This window comes from Falco cherrug, chromosome 11 (genome assembly GCF_023634085.1).
Source record: "Falco cherrug isolate bFalChe1 chromosome 11, bFalChe1.pri, whole genome shotgun sequence".
In the NCBI taxonomy this organism is placed as follows: domain Eukaryota; kingdom Metazoa; phylum Chordata; class Aves; order Falconiformes; family Falconidae; genus Falco; species Falco cherrug.
This window is the reverse complement of record NC_073707.1, coordinates 9,435,094-9,454,539: the sequence shown is the minus strand read 5'-3', so window position 1 is coordinate 9,454,539 and position 19,446 is coordinate 9,435,094. Positions and strand designations below refer to the sequence as shown.

At 43.3% G+C, this 19,446-nt stretch overlaps 1 protein-coding gene across 8 annotated transcripts in view; it reads right to left on the bottom strand.

Moving 5' to 3' along the window:
- YEATS2 (YEATS domain containing 2) overlaps nt 1-19,446 on the bottom strand; it is a 50,023-nt gene that overhangs the window by 25,941 nt on the left and 4,636 nt on the right. For 6 of the 8 annotated variants that reach the window (XR_008734402.1, XR_008734403.1, XM_055723405.1 and 3 more), the window contains 9 exons: nt 16,553-16,795; nt 14,332-14,447; nt 13,057-13,218; nt 11,252-11,363; nt 9,705-9,749; nt 8,376-8,562; nt 6,462-6,701; nt 4,372-4,530; nt 1,838-1,941 (listed from right to left, as the gene is read on the bottom strand). Coding sequence is in view for 6 of the 8 variants with exons in the window: in XM_055723405.1 (XP_055579380.1) it covers nt 1,838-1,941; nt 4,372-4,530; nt 6,462-6,701; nt 8,376-8,562; nt 9,705-9,749; nt 11,252-11,363; nt 13,057-13,218; nt 14,332-14,447; nt 16,553-16,795 (1,368 nt within the window). In the remaining 2 variants the exon portion in view is untranslated. The remainder of the gene's footprint in view (nt 1-1,837; nt 1,942-4,371; nt 4,531-6,461; nt 6,702-8,375; nt 8,563-9,704; nt 9,750-11,251; nt 11,364-13,056; nt 13,219-14,331; nt 14,448-16,552; nt 16,796-19,446) is intronic. The other 2 variants (XM_027808807.2, XM_027808808.2) reach the window with 2 other exon arrangements.

Sequence of the window (19,446 nt, the reverse complement as noted above, 5' to 3'; positions counted from 1 at the left end):
AAAATCCTCTCAGATGAATTTTTGCTGTCCTGTAACTAGGAAGATGCGATGGCATACGGTCTTCCCAAGCAGAACTCACTATTTGGCAGAAACAGTGAGGCTACATAAGCAACTGAACTAAAAATATTTTCACACCTGCAAAATCATGCACCTGGCATTTCTGGATCTGAGGCTGGTAGAAAAACCAAATGCACTTGAGGAAGTTTGTTACCATTCTGTTTTATTTAAGTAAAATAATTGTACTCTGTTACAATCAACGTGAACTCCAAAGCCATGGTTTCACAATCACTTGGCCCATCCTTGGGTTGGATCATGACCAGAAAGCAAGCCCTCAGGCTCTATCCTAGCGCTCCTGCCATCTTCCTTGTGCTGACACATACAGCTGAAAACAGATCAGTTTTCAACCAGATCATCTGCCTGCTGTGGTTCACCACACCACTGCACAAGTGGCAGCAAACGGGGAGTGTGAAGACAAGGCTAGAGGCACAACCAGTCCTCTCCACAGCAGCTTGCATATCGGTCATTTTAAGGTGGCTGAAGAAACACAGCTTTAAGTAATAAAAAAATACAGAGAAAGCTAGCACAGTGATGAAAAGTGGCGAGTTAAGCACAATCTGTAACATCACAGTGAACTATCAGGCACTCCCTCCTCTTTAAAGAAACCATAAAATTACACTTTTCCACCAACCAGAAGACATTAATCAAAATATATTACTGTTTACAGAGCTATGATCTTTTTTTTTCTAACATACCTTCAGTTTTTAACTTTGCCCTGGAAATACAGAATTCAACTGTCACTAATGACACGCGCCTACTCTGACTCACTGAGAACCTTTCAGAAAGAACTGTCCCAAATCAGTGAAAATTAAAGACTCATGAATAGTTTTCAGCATAGTTAAGTGAAATCCATCTGAGCAGACAGGCTCTTAAAAGCTGAAGAGCTACCTGCACACCTGACACTTAAAACACTACTCCAAACCAATTGCTTCGGACAGCAACCTTCACCACTTTCTTCCTAACAGACACAGGAAGTATTTCAGTTCCAAATATAAAGAGATTTGGTCTCCGCAGGCTGACTGGCAAGCCTTTGCTCCCCACCAAATCCTGCATTAACATTTTTCTGACTTGGAGACAGGGAAACGCTCCTGCTTTCAGCAGCACACCCACCAGCTGCTTTCAGAAAGAGCCACACTGACGGCGCTTCCCTGCCAGAAATAGCCTTCCTAGCACAAGATGTGGGAGAGATTTTATGTGAGACAGTTCAGCTCCATACCTTTTGGGCTTTGCAGATCAGATGCATGGTGGACCCCATTTATCACTGTTTGTTTACACACTGGGTTACTCCACTGTTTACACAAACATTTTTCTAAAAGCAGGCAGTTATAAAACCACTAAATGGGCTATTTTCAGGCTGCTAGGAGTGGCTGCTGTACAAAGATAATGAACAGAGTGAAGGTTTTGAGGTAGGCACCTCTGGTTTAATCACATATTGTCACTAAAAGTGAAAAAGATCAAAGTCAGCTACAGAAGAGCTTTTTTGAAAGACAAGACATTTTGAGAGCTATGCTCTCCATGGATCCCCTTGTAGAAAATGCAAAAAAGCAATGCCTTTAACAGAGGTGTAGGCACGTCTAATTAGAGCTGCATGAAGTGACACTATCATCTTGTATAACCACCATGTTCTCACACAGCTCCCTCTGTTAGACACAGTAAATCTTCATATGAAATGACAACCTAAAGAATTTCCTCGAAATGCAGGATTTATAACACTTAAAAAGCCCTATTTAATAGGAAGCTGAATTTTAAATGGAAAGTACACACCTAACGAGAACATTACCTTGACAGCTGAGGTGACAAAACTGTTCCCATGGGTCTTTGATACAGGAGATCCAGTTCCGTGAGAGGCCTGACAAACACTGGCCTGTTTGCTGGTTGGGCTCCCTGCGTATCAGGAAACAAAGGACATGTCAGGTGAGGGCTGGCGAGCCGTGCCAACAAACACATGAAACCTCTTCTAAGACGACACACAGCATTTATTTTCAACTGTGTATTCTCCATGAAGTACGTCAAGTGGGAGTTGGCATGGGCACAAAACAAATCCACTACCAAATTTCCACCGGCAGAACCCTTGCCCCAGAGGGGGTACTCTGCACCCAGAGCTCCGTTTGCTGCAGGCAAATGGAAAGGCACCTTCCTCGGAGCCTGAGGGTATCGGCTACAGGTGCAAACATGTGAAATTAGGACAGTAAACGAGCTGCCAGTGAGAACCTGCTGCAGAAGCCCTCTGAACCTACACCAGCCTCAGACACTGGCAGAGGGGAAGGCTTGGAGGAGGCTGGAGCAGGAAGGAAAAGGAAGGCCAGGAAAGGAGAGAGACAAAGTGAGGAGTAACATGAGGAAGGGACAGAGTGAGGAGGGTGAAGGAAGAAACAAAACCAAGGAATTAAGACACAGGGTCCTCTATCTGCAGAAGACTGCTCTTGCAAAATTAACATATGGATATATGTGCCACAGCACTCTCCTGACCCCTCAAAACGGATGGGGGTTCAGTGGTAAACTTACCCTGCATTATCAGTGTGTACATAACACTTTGTTGCTCAGCAGCAGTTTATTACTGCTGTTGGGCTGGTTGGTTAGTTTTGTTTCTTCAAGAAATGCCAAAGCCACAGACAACACACACAAAAACACAGTAATAGTCTCTCACACAGCTGTACTACAATCTGCATTTAAATTTAAAAGCAAGCAAGCAGCCATTTCAGGGGTTTGGAAAGGCTGGCTTTCAGAGCATAGAGCTCTTGCCACTCATTTTAAATATGATCTGCAGTCTTATCAAAAACGTCCCAGTGACTTTGTCTGTAGTATCACATTATGCTCAATCCAGCCTGGCTGCTGTAGCCAAAAAGCCAGTTCCACGTTCCCTCTTGCTCTGTCATACAGGGTCTGGTGATGAAGCTATCTGACAACAAAGCTCAGTCTGGGGAGAGGAGGGCATTAATTTTCTGCTCTGCCACTGACCTGATCTGACTTGTGCAGGATACGAGCAAAGCAGCAGGAGCGCAGGGGAGGGAGAGGCAGCAGGCAGTTTCTTCCAGGCCAGTCTGCACTTACACCACACTAACGTGGTGGGAAACTGCACCTTTAACAGCATTGAGATTTATATGTCCAAACCATCTGGTGCATCTACAGAACCTACCCTCCATGTGCAAATCTCTACTAGGACAATACAAAAGTTACCCAAACAACAATAAACCACGTGTGCAGAGCAGACAGTAAGGCCAGAGGTAAAGAAGAAACAGAAAAGAAAAAAAGGCAGAACCCCCCCAAACAAACAAAAAAACCCAACCCCAAAAACCTATTGGTGAAACAGCTTCAGTGTTAGCAAGAAATTCCTAAAACATACTTTGAAAAATTCAGCTATGACTATGCTCCCCCTACCAATTCCCTCTGTGAAGAAGCTAAAATGAACATGACAGCTGTGTTCCCTCAGATAAAAGGAGGAACTGTTATTAAGAGAAGAATATTTGCATTTTCCAACCATGCCCAGCAAACAGTTTGCGTATTACATGTACACTGCACTTCATCACATAGCTCTGAGCATCCTTCTGAGATGCTAGCAAGCACACACATACATAAACAAACATGTTTTTAAATAGACAGTGGTTCTTGGCCACAAATCACAACAAATGAAAGACTTTTGAGTAACTTTTTCCTCTAGCACTGACACAAACTACCCATTGACCCCCACACCCGTCACCCATCTCCTGCAGCTCATTCCTCCCCCTGGACCCAGGCTTACAGCACCACTGAAGCACCAAAATAATCCAGTTAGAGGAATCCAAACTGGCTGGAATTGGACCAGCTATAAGTTAAAAGCAGTAACAAAACCCAGCACGGCTGCTCTGGTAACATGGGTCTATGCATTTCAACACATGTAAAGCACCATACGCTGGGACTTGAAGACTGATCTGCCTGTCACTGCAAGCTCTCCATGCTTTGTGCCCACATCCGCAACACAGTTCTCACCCAGCCACCCATGTTTCTGTCTAAATCTCCATGCACCACAGTCTACATTACTTCCTCCCCTTCCCTTTTTGCCTGCAAAGAACAGGCTCTCTCTGAAGAGGTGTCTGTGGATCCCATTCGGCCTTATGCTATGTGCTGTTTCCTAATGGAAGTCATGTTAAAGTCTGAGATACCTTAACCATGTTACACAGGCCAGTTGTGCACACCAACAATACCTCCTTCTTTCTTTGCCGAGCACTCTTCCACCTTGACAAACTGAAATACTGTTATTGCACTCATCATTTTAAAGGAAGAATAAACCTGAATGGGTAAGACTAAGCCACTGCCTTTGGTGATCACACTACACACCTGTGCTTGTGGCTGCTGCTCCAACCATCTGTCCAGGCTTGTCCACAATAACATACGGATTATTAATGACTGAACTAGCAGAGCCTTGCTTCATGTGCACCGGAGTGGAGGTTGGGGTACGAGGTAGCGGAGATGGACTAGGGGTCGATATTGGAGAACCTTAAGAAAAAAAGTCCAATGCTTCTATCTTGTAAATGTTGTAAGAACATAAAAATACAGCAATAGTAGTACTTTTTAAAATGGCTTAGAGAAGGAACATTTTTTGAGGATGCATTTCCCAGCCTGAGTGAGATCACATGACTTGGAGAAGGAAAGAGGAGACAGAAGGAGAGGAAAGGCATGTAAAGCACTATGGCTCATACCTACCCTGGACATTCTCTGCCTACCAGAACAAGCAGGGTTCAAAGGGACCTTGAGAAGCCAAATGTTCTGTCCCTGAATCCTGAGGGATGTTACCTAAATCATTCTCACTGCCAAGACCAGTCCATCCAAGGAGAGGAAGAAAGCAAAAGAGCTGAGCTCCTTGAGAGGTGCTCTCCTTCTCTTGTGGAGCCCACAGTACGGGCATTCAGAGCCAGGAACTGAGCAGTTCATGTAACAAGGCTGTGCGATACAGCAGCCATCAGACAGTCATGGACACTCTTGCCCCTTCGCTGCTCTCACTACAGCAGAAGCCCTTAACTGTAAAATGTGCAACTTCTGTGTAACAGGACCAGGAAAGGGAAAAACCAGAGAAGAAAAAAGTTGCATGAGGCAGTAAACAAGAAATGCAGAGAAAAGGACAGGCAAGGCAGTGATCAGAGAAAAAGAGATGGCAGCAAGCACACTAAGCTTTGACTGCCTGTTAATCTGCTTTCTTGGCAGTGATTGACAATTAAAATGGAACATAAATGCCGATCAAATAAAATCTCCGTGTCTTATGAACTGCTTTTGGAATCTGAAAGGGGTGACTCTTCTTGGCAGATGGCAGAACCTTGGAAAATATTTAGCAAGGAAACATTTAAATAGCAAAGATCAACAGAGAGCAGTCCAAGGATTTTAAGGATAGGATGGCCCCTATAATTCCTGCTTTCTGGGAAGCCTTGGGAAAAGAAGATCAAGAGGAGAGCTTATTAAGAAAGAAGAAAGCACTTGGCATAGGTTCAAATGTAAATCAGCCTGAGTACAGTTTTAAGATGTCAAGGAACAGTATTGAAATGTAATTTTAAAAAAACAAAACAAAACCAACAAACCAGACACACTTGAGGAAAATTATCTGGGAGCAGATCATCAGAAATCACACATACTGATAGCTGGTGCTTCATCCTCTCTACCCAGAACACCAGAAAATGAAGGAACGTTAACAGGTCCTTTCAGCTTCAAAACATATGACGTGATGAGCTGCACATTAAAACCTTCTGATGTAAAACATCATCCAGTGGATGGCATCATGCCCAGGGCAGGGAAGGGACTATAAGTGAAATGAGTAAACAGCACCTTGACCACGTTTGATTCAGAAGCTATCAAAAGAGTGTATCACATTGCTCACTGCAGTCAGCTGACAATTTAATCCAACAGAGGGTGGACTTTTGGAAGAGGAAGAGCAAAGCTGTTCCATCTGAGGATATATCGCAAGTACAAGAGGGACTATTTGAGTGTACAAGGTCGAACCTAATTATTTGCCAATAATCAGAAAAAAATTTTCTTCTTAATCCATCCCAGCTGTCTGAAAACAGGAGGGAGAAGAACACATATGTGGGCTTCTTCCCACATATAAATACCCGACGTGGAAGCTGCATCCTTGCCTGGGCCTTTCTGTGGGTAGCAGTCCAGCTAAAGTCTATCTTTCTATCTTTTTCGTACTTAAAAGCATTCAAGAACAGGGAGAGAACAGCTCTCATCCTGCTTTTGATCCAACGTGAAGCATTTCACACTTGTGTGGTTTTTTTCTTGAACATTAAGAAGTGTGTTTAGCTCCTTATCATAGAGTTTCCTACTGCCCAATGTTCAAAGATTGGCAGGAAATCAGGGGAAGGACACAAAACAAGTCCAACTGGTTCACTCTCTCGTTTTCCAGGGTGAAGCACTGGGATAAGTAAACTAACATTCACCTGATACAATCTTGCAACTCATGGTGATAGGCTGGAAGGATTTTCCTGGTGACTCTGCAGGGCTTGGACTCTGACCTTGAGGCACTATTTTACAGCTAGCTGCAATGGGTTGAAAGGCTGAATTTCCATGAGAGCCAAAGGCAACTTTCTGTGTGGCTAATTTGGTGGGAGTCCGTTCTATCGAAGATGGCAGGGAATAAAACGTGGCATGTCTTTCGGTTTCAGCATTCCCAGGGAATCCTGATTAAAACAGGGAAAACAAGAGAAATAGTTCTTAGGCTGAGACATCTAATTCCTTACTGTGCTTCTCCACACAAACAAAACTCAGGTATGACAAACATGTTCTTGAAGGAAGGAAGGAAAAACAACCGGCGGGCAGTGCTGAACAGGGAGAAAGTGGGGTAGGGGGTTCCTCCTGCGCAAGCTTGTTGGATTCGTCTCTGAACAGAAGAATAAAACGCTACTGTGCACAGCCTGTTCAGCTGTGGCAGGTGATCAGCCACTTCTCAAGCATTTTCTTGGAATGACCTTTCCATTGACCAAAAGCTGTTGGTAGTTTCAAGTGTCCTCAGTTAGGGCTCCACAAGGCTAAGGCTGGACCTCCTTCGGAGAGCATCTCACAGCACATTTTTTCGAGTAAGAGCACAAGGAGAACACCTACTGCCTTTTGGCCTGGGTTATCTGACGCAGAAGGAGATCAATTAACCTGGAGCTGACGAGAGAAGCCACTGCCTGTCAGTGTAAGAAAGAGGCAGGTTTACTTGCTTCCTGTTGGCTGTAGCAGTGCTCACCTAAAGGTGCTGCATATCTTCCTGTTCAAATAAAAAGCCTGTGAATTTAAAATTTGGTTGTGTTTCTGCTTTTTTGGCCACAAGAGAACACTGCATTTAAACAGTGGACATTCTTCTTGCTGAGCCAGAACACTGCCAGTAGCATCGTGGCACCTACCAGAAAGCACACCATGCACGACACCAGCTTAAAGCCATTCCTTGAACACAGAAGTGCCAGGAGAAATCATGAAAGGCATCAGACAATGTTGCACGCCACTGTGTTTTGAAACATAAAGTTGCTGTTTCCAGCAAGCTTCTCACACTGAAATGTGTAAACCATAGAAGACACCCTTCTTTCTCAGCCCAGTTAACCAAGGTCCGTCACGTAAGCCTTGACACCACGTATTTTAGAGAGTAAAGTTAAATGCTAACAGAGGCACAGTTTTTCCTACCTCACATGAACTAAAAACCTAACAGTGTGCCCCAGGGGCCAGCACTAGCTTGTTTCAGGCATTGCAAATGATCCTAAGGCATCAAGTGGTGCCCCACTGCAACGGGCAGTGCATTTCCTGACCTTACAAGGGGAGGAGAATGAGACCATGACATGCACAGATGCCACCCGTCAGACAAACATACACTACATCTTTTTCAGTCTCTATGTCCAACACCACAGTTATGTAGTCATTTGTGTTCCCCAGGTCAACTCATGTTAGGCACCAATGTATATAACTGAACACAGCACTAGACCAATTCCTTAAACGCGTACAGTCCGCCCAAAATTCAGAAACCTAAAAACTGCTCTGAAAACAGTCTGCCAAGAACAAAACTATGAGTGCTATCCAACAACCATTTTTCCAACTGTATCTGCTGCATAAAGCTCCATATTCACTACATCTAGCAAAACAGCCCACTCAAACTCCAGATTAAAAAAAAAAAAAACACACAAAAAAACCCAAACCAACCCCCCAAAAAACGTAACAATTTCTGAATTACATTTCAGAGTACATTGAGGAAACAATCACCTAGGCTGAGCAATAAGCAGGTAGCACTGGCAACCTTTAAGGCACAAAAACAACTAAAAGGAGGTATCCAGAAGAGCTGAAGTTCCAAGAATTTGAATTTCACCAACACCCATTCGCTTTACCTTTGTCCACAGAAGCATCTGGGCTGGAGTCCCGCAACTGTTTAATTGGTGAAGAAGCTTTCACTGGTGCTGGGATACTCAATGGCAGTGGTAAAGATGTAGGAACATCAGAAAGGTCAGACTCTGAAGACTGGGAGAAGAGATACTCCTCGCCAAGGGAATGCCTGTGTAGCTCCACATCCACTACCTTCCAAAAAGAGGAGAAAGGACAACATTAATATTTGGTGGCTAAGTAAAGATACAAAAAATGAAAACAACTGTCTTTTCTTTTAATTTTAACGTCTAGAAACTTCTGCCTCTCCTCTCCCCACCTCTGTACAACATTTCTATTCATTTCAGGAACACTTCACAGAGGTCCAGCAGCACTTGAGCTAAGACAAAAAATGTTGCAACACTGAACCTCCACAGTAAAATAGCACATTTCTCAGTCCATGTGAAAATCTGAGCAGTGAACACTGGAAGGAATACAGAGCCCAGCTCCAAGCATCCCACTAAGGAAAGGACAGCATCCCCCCTTAGGGACAAGCACAAAACTGCAGCTTGCCTTTTCTGCCTTTTTTCATAAGGCCTTGAGAAACACACCACATTATCTACTCTTCAAAAGTGTTCTTTAATCACAGTAGACATCTCGCATTAATGTTTTCTCCACAGACTGAAAAGCTGAAGTAATGCAATTTCACCACAAAAATTTCCGTTCACTACGTACAACAAGGGGAAAGTAATAAAAAACCCACCTTTAGAGATATAGCAAACTGAGTTATTAATTCACTTATTTTAAGTTTTTAAGAGTTCATTTTCCACGAAGATGCTGAATCTCAACAGATGCAGAAACTTAGAAATACTTAACATACTGCAAAATTTCAGCAGGACAGTTAGGTGATCTCTTTAACTTAAAGATCTCTTTTATGTATGAGATCTGCAGCAGACTGGTCAGGGCTGGAAGGGCCCTCTGGAGATCGCCTAGTCCAGCCCCCTGCTAAAGCAGGGTCACCTACAGCGGGTTGCACAGGAACACATCAGAATGCAAATCAAGGCATTTGGTACCAGAAGCTCCACAAAGAAATAAACATTAAAACTGTAGTACAAGTTAAGTTCTTTATGAAAGAAGAGCTGGAAACAGTCTCCCCCAACTAGAAAGGGGAAAAAAATTACTGTTGTCATGATTAGTGACAAGGTGTCATCATCATTTCATTTAACAAGAGAGCAAAAATCTGCTTTCCAGAAATTGTGAAGTCAAATGGGTCTGACTCAGTGCATAATCCTGTATATCGTTTCAAACATCCGTAAGGTAATCAAAGTACAGTATCCACCCATGACCCACTGACTTACCGTTTCTGCGCCAAGTGTCTGCAGGCCTGTGTAGGTCCTGTCCAACTGGGTAAAACAATACAATATATTTATATTAACTAGGGCAAAACAGTATCTTATCTAGAATTTACAATACAATCTGTTTGAAAAAGATGAAACTAAGCTGAGCAGCAGCGCTCCAAAGTTTTGAGGCCACCGGGTCAGAAATCTGTGTGCTTTGTTAAGTACCCTCTCTTCTGCAAAAAAGGCAACCACAACCCAAAGCCCGCACTGAAGGAGGAAGGAGCAAAAGCTGAAGGCAATGAGATTGTTGGGGAACTATTATTTCAGTCTAAGAGGAGTCTTTCAGAGTGTCCTTTTTTATTCCTGATGTCAATATGAGGAAACAATACTAGGAAAAAAATCAGATTTAAACTGACCAGCACAAAGGCTATGTTTACACCATAATTTTTGATTAAATCACTCTTTTACACTGATTACCAGCTGATAAAGAGGCAGAAAATCCCAGAGGCATCTATCAAAATACCTATAGAGAAGCTGGGTTTGACAGACTTGTGGTGCCCTGGAGCTCAGGGGCAGACAGGCTGCCAGCTGTGGAAGGCTCAGCTCACTTCTATCGACTCACAGCAGCCACAGGCTCACCCCACAAACAGCAAAGATTTGCCGATTTGAGTTCTTGCGTGCAACAGACTGGCTCAACTTTCTTCTGTTGGCTGAGCTTCCTTCGCTGCACAATGGCCATCATACTGGTACCTATTTCTCCCCCAGTTATCTCTCTCCAACTATATTTCACTCATTGTCTGCATATAAATGTCCCTAAGTTCCAGGGGAACATTTCCAACCTTCTCTACCGTCTGTATTTGGGGTTGTGAGGAGGTATCTATGTTAGCATGAAATTCATTAATACAGGCAGAGTTTAAATACAACTAATCATGCTGCTCAAAGAAATGGGAAACTAAACCAGCTCAGGACTTAATTCCACTAACAGTAGGGACTACTAATTAATGAAAACAAGAGCAATGGCCTAGTTTTCCAGGACTGCTGCATACTGCATACTACAAATCCTACTAAGTGTTGCAGGACTGATAAAAAGAGTTGAAAAATAACACTCGCTTCAAAAGGAAAAAAGGAGCAAATGGGGAATCTTGGCCCCTCCCTGCCACTCTAACAAAAGAATCTCTACCCAATACATGCAAGCACTGAAGGAACAGAGCAGATACAGCAATCACTTTACCAACAGAAAAACAGCCCTGCAGCACCCTGTCAAATGAAAGCCAGTAAGAGCACGACAAATATCTCAAACTGTAGGAAACAGCAGGTAACCGATTTGCTGCTCTGAGCAGAATCAGTTCCAGCTTCTGCAAGGCTGGGTTCCCTGGCTACCACATCAACTCCAAAATAGCCAGGGTAAGAGGCTTTCCTTCTCCAGCTCAACTATTCATGTGCAAATAACCAGCAGGACACACACACACACACACAAGAGAAGCAGACACACAAGTGGAGCCTCTTCTAGATTCTGCAAGAGAGCTCATTTAATTGTCTTTCTCTCAAATATTTTGTTCAAATACCTTCAAATTGTGTATGATATCAATCCTCTTGTTCTGGCTATCCTTGAAGTGTATCTGGACTCTCACTGGAAATTCTCCCCAGCCTCTCCTAGTCAGGTGAAATGGAGGTTCTCTGGAAACAAATAGCGGTTCACATTTTGGATGCAGAAGTGGTACAGCTTTCACCTACCTCTTCTTTAGAAAGCCAAAGGCTGCTTTTCTAGCTAACAACTAAAGCTATCTTTAGGCCTGCTATGCACCACAGAATGCAATCCCAGAAAGTAGAATTTTACAGCTTTGGACAGCTGAAAACATACTTTTATTTTGCACAAGGGGACAGGGAAGAAAATGGTAAAACACTGTTGGATGAGAGAATGCAAGAAACAAGCACTTTAAAAAAAACCCGAAGGCTCTAATGCCAAATAAAAAACATTTGTTTCAAAAAAAACCCAAGTCATCTCCTAGGACACAGCTGTAAGGTGAGTTTTCAATGCAGCATTTTGAAATCACCTTCTGCTATTCCCTGTGCAGTAGCAAGAAGGCACACGCTTCACAGAACGCCAGAGGAAGAACATACAGACAACAATGAAAAGCAAACTCAACCACAGTCATTCTCCAGGCTGGGAAAGAAGGGTGTATTTATCTCTTAACATTTACCATTACTTTGTTATTTCAGCTTGTTGTTACTGTAAATGTAACAAATGTAGTTTTGCAAGGGAACAAAACCCAAGAAAGTTAAAGGCTATTTTTAGTCCAGAACATTAATGGTCACTATGATGACTGGAACTGTGTAACAAGAAATCAATTAACCAGATGGAATTAAAACAGAATACAAACACTGACATCACATAGTGGAAACTGAGAAAGGCACAAAAAGACAGCAATCAAGTGTAATTTTAGTTATGTCATACAAGAAATACAAAGAAGTTTGTTTTCAACTTGCTCAGGGTTGCCTTCTCAGAAACATTACTGAGCCCTATCAACAATTCTTACCTAAGATAAAAGTCCTCCTGGAGTTGCCTGTCAGCAGTTTAAGTTTGCAAGAACTAAGTTGCCACTCTGTACCTAGGCAGCCTCCCCACCCTCTCTGTGGAAAGAAATTTCTTTGGGAAGACACAAAGTAGCTGGAAGGCATCCTCCCACCCTCTTGGTCCAAAGCTGGGAGAAGGAAATACAGACAGGGCATTTCCCTGCCTGCAGCGGTCAACAGAGAACTGACCCCGCTCATCTCAGGAGGGTTACAGCTCTGAATGGAGGTTTGGGAGAGGGCAGAAAAGCTGCCCTGCTTCTGTAGGGCCAGCACCACCACACTGATGGGAAATACCCTGAAGCATAAAGCCAGTGCCGCTGATCTCACTACAGTGGAGAAATATTTGGGAGAGGGACACAATTTCTTGCCCAATGCACATGTATTATTAAAACTGTGGGGAAAACAGCTTTCTGAGACTCCTTGTTCTTTTCCACACTGGAATGGAAGGGACGTAGAAAACATCTCTTTTAGCAACAGAAATCTAACCTGCACAGCATTGCAACACATACAGGAGATGCACAGACTCATACGAATAATATGAAATGCAGCAACTGAATGCTTTTTCTCAGTAGGAAATTAAAAAACCCCAACAAATAAAACCCACAGCTGTCTGGCACATTTGCTACACAAATTTATTTTTCCTATTATTTTGGAGTAAGTCAAGCCAAGCCAGAGGTTAAAGACAGACATGGAATACTAAACAAGGAAAAGAAGTTGCTAACTTTCTAAGAAATTTGGCACGGTAAGCCTTGCAAGCATAAAGACTGGAATACTGACTAGAATAACTCATTATTACCTCACTTCTACTAGGTCATTAGGTTTGTAACTGGGATGGAGGAAGAACCAAACTTTCTTGACAAAATGATTTATGCTGGGTTCTCTCCGAGAGCCTCGGACATACACCATCCATTTATGGGTTGACTGATCATTTTCTTCCCTCTTGTCAGGGGGAATGTACCTGGCAAAGAAATTAAAAAACAAATGCACAATAAAAATCCCAAATAGATAAATACCACAAGTAGTACTTTGGGCAAGATTAGGCATAAAATTTGGGGATGGTAAAATGCCTGTGTGTTTTTCACTCTGACAGGTCATCCAAAACCAGATACAAGTCCCATAAACCACTCTATGCTTCTAACACACTTCCTCTATTTTAGTGCACAACTGCCACATGAAATTTGTCCATTTAAACATTTGGCACTTATTTAGAAATACTTAATTTTAACATTCCACCACTGTGAAATCTCTTTCCCCATCTTATTGTCAGATATCAGGAAATAAAACTGCACCAAAACACAACATCAGCAACTCTGCTACCATAAATACAAAAAATAACAATTCTTAAGTTTTTAAGAAACTTTAGTCAATACTTGGTTCCAGGCCCAGACTTAGGCAGATTTTCAAGACAATTCTAACACTGTAAGTTTCGTCAGCAAATGTTTGCTACTTTCTATGCAAGAGGAAAAGACTGACTTGAGTAGTGCAAGGGTGGAGAGTTAAAACCTGGGCTTGTCCATAGTTTCCTAAAATGAATGCTTTTCTCCACCAAGTTCCTCAAAGTTCAGAAGTTATGTATATTTATTTACCCGTTCTAAAATTTTTTGGGAAAAAATTATAAATAAAAACTGCACAAATTAATTTCTTCAGACTGTGCTGGACTTTCACAATTTTCCTCATTCTGGTGGTTTGGGGTTTTTTTTTTGTTTTGTTTAAAAAAAAACCCCACACTGTCCCTATGGACACACTGAATTAGCCATCAGGACAACTTGCTTTTCCAAATTTTCATGGAAAAACTTGGGATTTCTAACTGGTCAGAACAGGCTGAAAGACACCCCTTGAGAGAAACAGATCTTTAAACCTTTATATAAAGATATATAAACTACTAAAACACTTTTCATCCCACAAAAAAATCATGCGGACACTTGAGGAGGGTAGCCTTTCATACAGTGATTATTCAAGAGCAATACCTCATACTGTGACAGCCTAGCAATTTTATTTGTCTCCTAATTTTAACCTCCTATTCCGTTTAATCCTGATATAAAGGACCATCCCTCAGACTCCGTATACTAACTTGGAGACGTTGCCAACCACAATCGTTTTCTTCACATAAAGTCGTGAAGTTTCATCATTTGACAGTCCGGCATTTCGTTGTCCTGGTTTTTGAGAGCTTGAAACACCCGAACTGTCCTGAGGGTAGGGGAAGAAAACAAAAAGGCAAACAAAAAACCAAACATTCCTCTTAAACATCATTTTGTTTGGTGCTAGAAAAGCAAGGTATTGTTAAAAAAAGTAAACCTGCATAGTTAAATGAGAGACCAACAATGAAACATCCCTAAAAATACTTAAATTGCTATCTAGGCACGTTTAAGCGACTCAGGCACGCAACAATGATATGCTGCCCAGCCAAGTGTACACTGCATGGCTTAACTGAGTGTACGTTATGCGACATACCATGGATCTGAGCCACGATTTCAGCTTGCATTTCAAAAGCACTGCCACTGCACTATCTGAAAAAAAGTCAAGCACTGCTAGAGTGGCATCATTTTGGTCACTAATCAGAAACAAAGCTAAATCTCCCACGAGTGGCTTCTGAAAATCTGAATCTTTCTCATCCCCAGCCTCTGCTGCTTTGAGGAACTCAAGTGTTGCTTCCCAGTAAAGAACTGAGGCTGGGCTTGAGACAAGAATTCAGCTCCAACTCAACAGGGATAGCAGTCAGCTATACCACATCACCGACATCTGGATAAGCCTACAAATCCACTGTAATACTTGGGCATTATAAATCCAGCAACCTCGTAACACAACCTCAGCTATCAGGCAGTGGCCAAGACTCCCTGGTAAAGCGATGCCATGACTGCCCACAGTGCCAGCGCGGGCTGCACCGCTGCTTGCATGGCAACGAGAGGCTTTTTTATGACTGTTGGATGAAGCGAATGCCGACAGATTAAGAGACTGCTGTTCTCTCACGAACAACAGGGTTGGTGCTGCAGCTTCCTGAAGCGTAATCCACCCAGCACTCATCAGACGAGGGTCAGCGTGGGGAGCACTATGACTCCTCTGTTAAGTCAGTGATGCCCCAAACAAGCAAGGAGCCAGAGAAGGCTGGGATGGCTCCTGCTCCTCATCACTCCCTCAGCCACCTCTGGGCCACAGGCTGCATTGGTCGAAGACATACACAACTGCTCCACCAATGCCCCCAGTGCAGAAACAAGTACACTGGTCTGGTGGTTTATGATATAGGTGGGTCCACATTGTGTATCTGCCTTCTGCTATAGACCCTAGGCAGAATTTCAGCAAACTGCAGCCCTGTTATCAAGGGTGTCATGCTGCTCAGTGGAGGCAGAAATCGATGCTCTTTCTGCCATGTTATTACAACTTGTTCAGCTGCAGAATGCAGAGATATACCTATCCCTGGTCTGGGTTAGAGGCTCTACTCCTCTGGCAGGCCTGACAGCTTAAAAGAACTGAAAGGAAACAGAGGAATTTCATCTCACCTACTAAGGCACATTTCACCTGCAGTCAGTGAGAGAGCCTCCCTGGCGCAGCTAACTGCAGCGAACAGGTAAAGCATTTCTGAAGCTGCACAGCGAGCCATAAAGGGAATGGATCCAGGTCACAAAGAACCCAGAAAAAAGTATAGGGACACAATGAGAAAAGGCATTTTTAACCCGGGTCAGTCTGGCTGAGTTAAGCAAACAGTGATATTAGCACAACTGCAAGCAGCACCACCAACAGAAAAACAAACTATCCACCCAGGCTCTGCCAGCTCATGCTCCCAGGGTGAGCTAATCCACCGGCGTGACTATGTTTTCACCACAGTCTGCTGAGAAGGCCAAACCCCAAACTCCAGTGGTTCAACCACTCTGAGCAATGCAGTCCCCATGGGCACCCAGGGACAGGCAGCAGCATTACTTCTTAAAAACTCTGCTGGGAATGACACATCTTGGCTTTTCTCTCCAGGCTCTACCCTTCCAGACCTGACTTCCATCTGCACAGCAAAACCCTTTGCTCAAGCTGTGAAACTCCTCCTTCCCCAGAGGCTACCAACCACCACTGCCTGGCTGACCTCTCTGCTGGCCATGACTGAGTTAAAAGAGTTACCCAGGTTACATACACTTCAGTTGGCCTTACAGCAAAGCCAGGCTGAAAGAGTGGGAGCAAGCAGTTGGAGAGGGTAAGAAACAGATCTTCAGCAAGGTGGGTGAAAACATGAAGAGCTCCTGGTGCCAGCACTGAGTCCAGACAGAGCACACACGTCCAACAACTTGACCACCACTCGAGTTTTACTTTACCCGGCCAGTATTTCTGCTCTGTCTCTGGTCCAGGCTGTTTGTCAGCCGCTCGTCTGCATCCAAGTTGCTATTGTCTTTGTCCAGGAGAAAGTCATTGTGCTGAGAGAGCGAGTCACTCTCGGAGTGGTTGGCAGATGGAGTGTCTGAGCCCTGGTTAGCTGGAGACGATGATCTAGAGGGAGATTCCAAGAATTTCTTGATTGAAGGGTGATTAAGAATTGTTGCATCACATGACCTGGTGCCCTGCAACAAAGAGGTCAGGCAGATCCGGTTACTATTTCCCTGCAGCCCAGGTAAAAATAAAACTGTGCCAGAAGAGAAAAGGTCAATGTATGAAGAAAGAACAAATATTTAATCAGCTGCCCTGCAGGAAAAACATATGCTGCGGAAGATAAAAGCTTAAAATGGTTCTACAGAAACAGCACCCCACACTGAATCTGTTCCTTTAGACCCTGTGATCTCAGACACCCACCTGGTTATGAAAAGGACTGCAGCCAGCTCAAATACCTATAACGTCCCTTTGAAAATAACGTCTTCCCTCCCTGGGCCAACACCTACGGTCTTTTACCATAGAAAGGCCACAGCTGCCCGATTCTTGCAGGCAAGCAGGGTACATAAATGCATCAGGCTCTTTAGGTTTGATACTCCCTGGCAGTCTTGTCAATGCCTATGAGGCAAGCTACATAGGACCCTGTCTGCTCCCAAAGCATAAGAGAGGATAAAGAATAAGGTGCTTAGGCATGCTTGCAAACTTTCCTCAAAATGGACATCTCGGAGCTAAACTTAGATCCTCCTGAACCTGCAAGGGGGAGGACAGGGCAGAGGAATGTTTAAATCTCTTTTGTTTTTTTCATTACTGTAACAAAGCCCGTTGCCCCACCCCCACCCCTTTTTTTTTTTTCTCTCCTGCATTTGTTTTAACTTCAGAAACAGCAAGGAAAACACTCATCACTCAAAGCAAGTGTCCCTTGGCCACTTCTCCCAGTCACCAGTATTGCCCATCACCTTGGTCTGATGATGAAACAAGTCAGCAGAAACACCCCTCTTACCAGCAGCAGTGCACCAACAGACAGACTCACTCTGGCTCCTGAAGCCACAGACTCACTCTAGAGTTCCTTTTCTTGCAGGCAGTACCAGCTGAAAGAAGCTTTTCCTCTTCCCTGCACGAATCACCCGCATCAGCCAGGACAGCACAATAATTCATGGGGAGGGGGCAGGTCACAAAGTAAAACAAATCAAGAAACTGATTTGGAATTATTTTGTTTGGTTGTTTTTTTTGTTGGTTTTGTTTGGGTTTTTTTTTTTCCTTTGCAGGGTTTTTTTAAATCCATATAAATTCCCTGATTCAAAATTCTGCCAACGTGATTGAGGGCGTGACATGGGGACAGACACCAGGACCACGGAGCAGCAGAACTGCCCCTGAGAGGTAGTAAAAGTAGTGGAGTTAAACATTGTCCCACCTGGGACTCCAAAGTTCCATTTGAGAGCTTTCTTTCCAGTTGTCTGTTAGGTACATAAGTGAAGCAATTACCAACTCTCAATTACCTGCTTATGACAGTCATATCCATATATCCAACAGCAGAGGCACACACACAACAGGACCATAAAAACCCCAAAACACAAATCAAACCACCAAGAACCTCTCTCTTTTTTTAAAACCTCTAGTCAAGTAAAATGACCAACACTTGTCCACTAATTTGTGGAAAAACATAATAAACTAACTATACAGAATCATAAGCCTCAAAACCCAGCAAGCATTGGGATGAAGAACTGTTTATATTTATGAGAACAGGTTAGGAATTTGCAGATCATCTTCTTAGAGGTTCTGAATTAAACTGCAAAGACTCCCGTTCTACCAGAAGCAGAAACAAGACAATCATTCACTGCCAAGTCAAACATACATTAAGCACACATTAAAATCAGGCAACAAAGAAAATTGAAAGCAGTAACAACTTCAAAACAAAAACAGAAATGATAGAGCCTGCATGCAAATCAGGACTTAAAAAAAAAAAGTAAAAATGTAATTGCAGATACAGCTACATTAGCTCATAAAAACTACAGGAAAACTAAACAAAGCAAGGATGCGCCAGTAAACTTTGTGAATGCTTTGAAGCAATTACAAAAGTTGCTATTTCTGGCAAGCATGAAAATCAGCAAGGAAAAACCGAACACCCTGCATGGCAGAAAGAGTAAAGAACAGGGGATGGTACAGCTCTTGCTGACACACGGTGATGCTGAATGAAAGTAGTTTCAAAGATCAGAATCTAGCTCATGTTCTTCAACTGCCTACACAAAAATCCAGGGGCGGAAAGAGGGATCTCCAAGCCTCCCAATACTACCACAACCTTTTTCAACTCCAGCTGCTCAATCTAAGTTCAGTGAGGGAAAAACAAGCTAGACCTTTTTATTTTTACCCCACTCCAAGTCTTCTGGAAACCACAACAGGAAAACCAGGAGGATCAGTGCGAGCCACTGCTTTGAACAGAAATTCTCATGGGACTAGAGTAAAACCCAGGTCTGCAGCATCCACCTACAGCTTCCAAAAATCAGCTCAGATATTTACTGGAAATTAGATCAACTCCCTGTACTGAAAGATGCTAACTAAATACCTATGCTGGTAGTGAACTACACGCCAATCTGCATGAGTCCGCACGAGCCATGAACACCCTACGATTACCACCCCACTAAGGACAGAGTGCTCAGAACTGGGGTTTCACTAACAGGGTTCGGGTTTTGGTTTTTTTTTTAATCCTGTTGTGAATTTTTAATCTCTCTGTGATATCTCCTTGATTTACCTCAGGCTTTATTGCTGCCATCAGTCTGTTCACCAAATCATTAACAGACTGGCTGCCAGGGTAAAAGGAGGATGGTGTCATGGCACTGCCCAAGCCTCA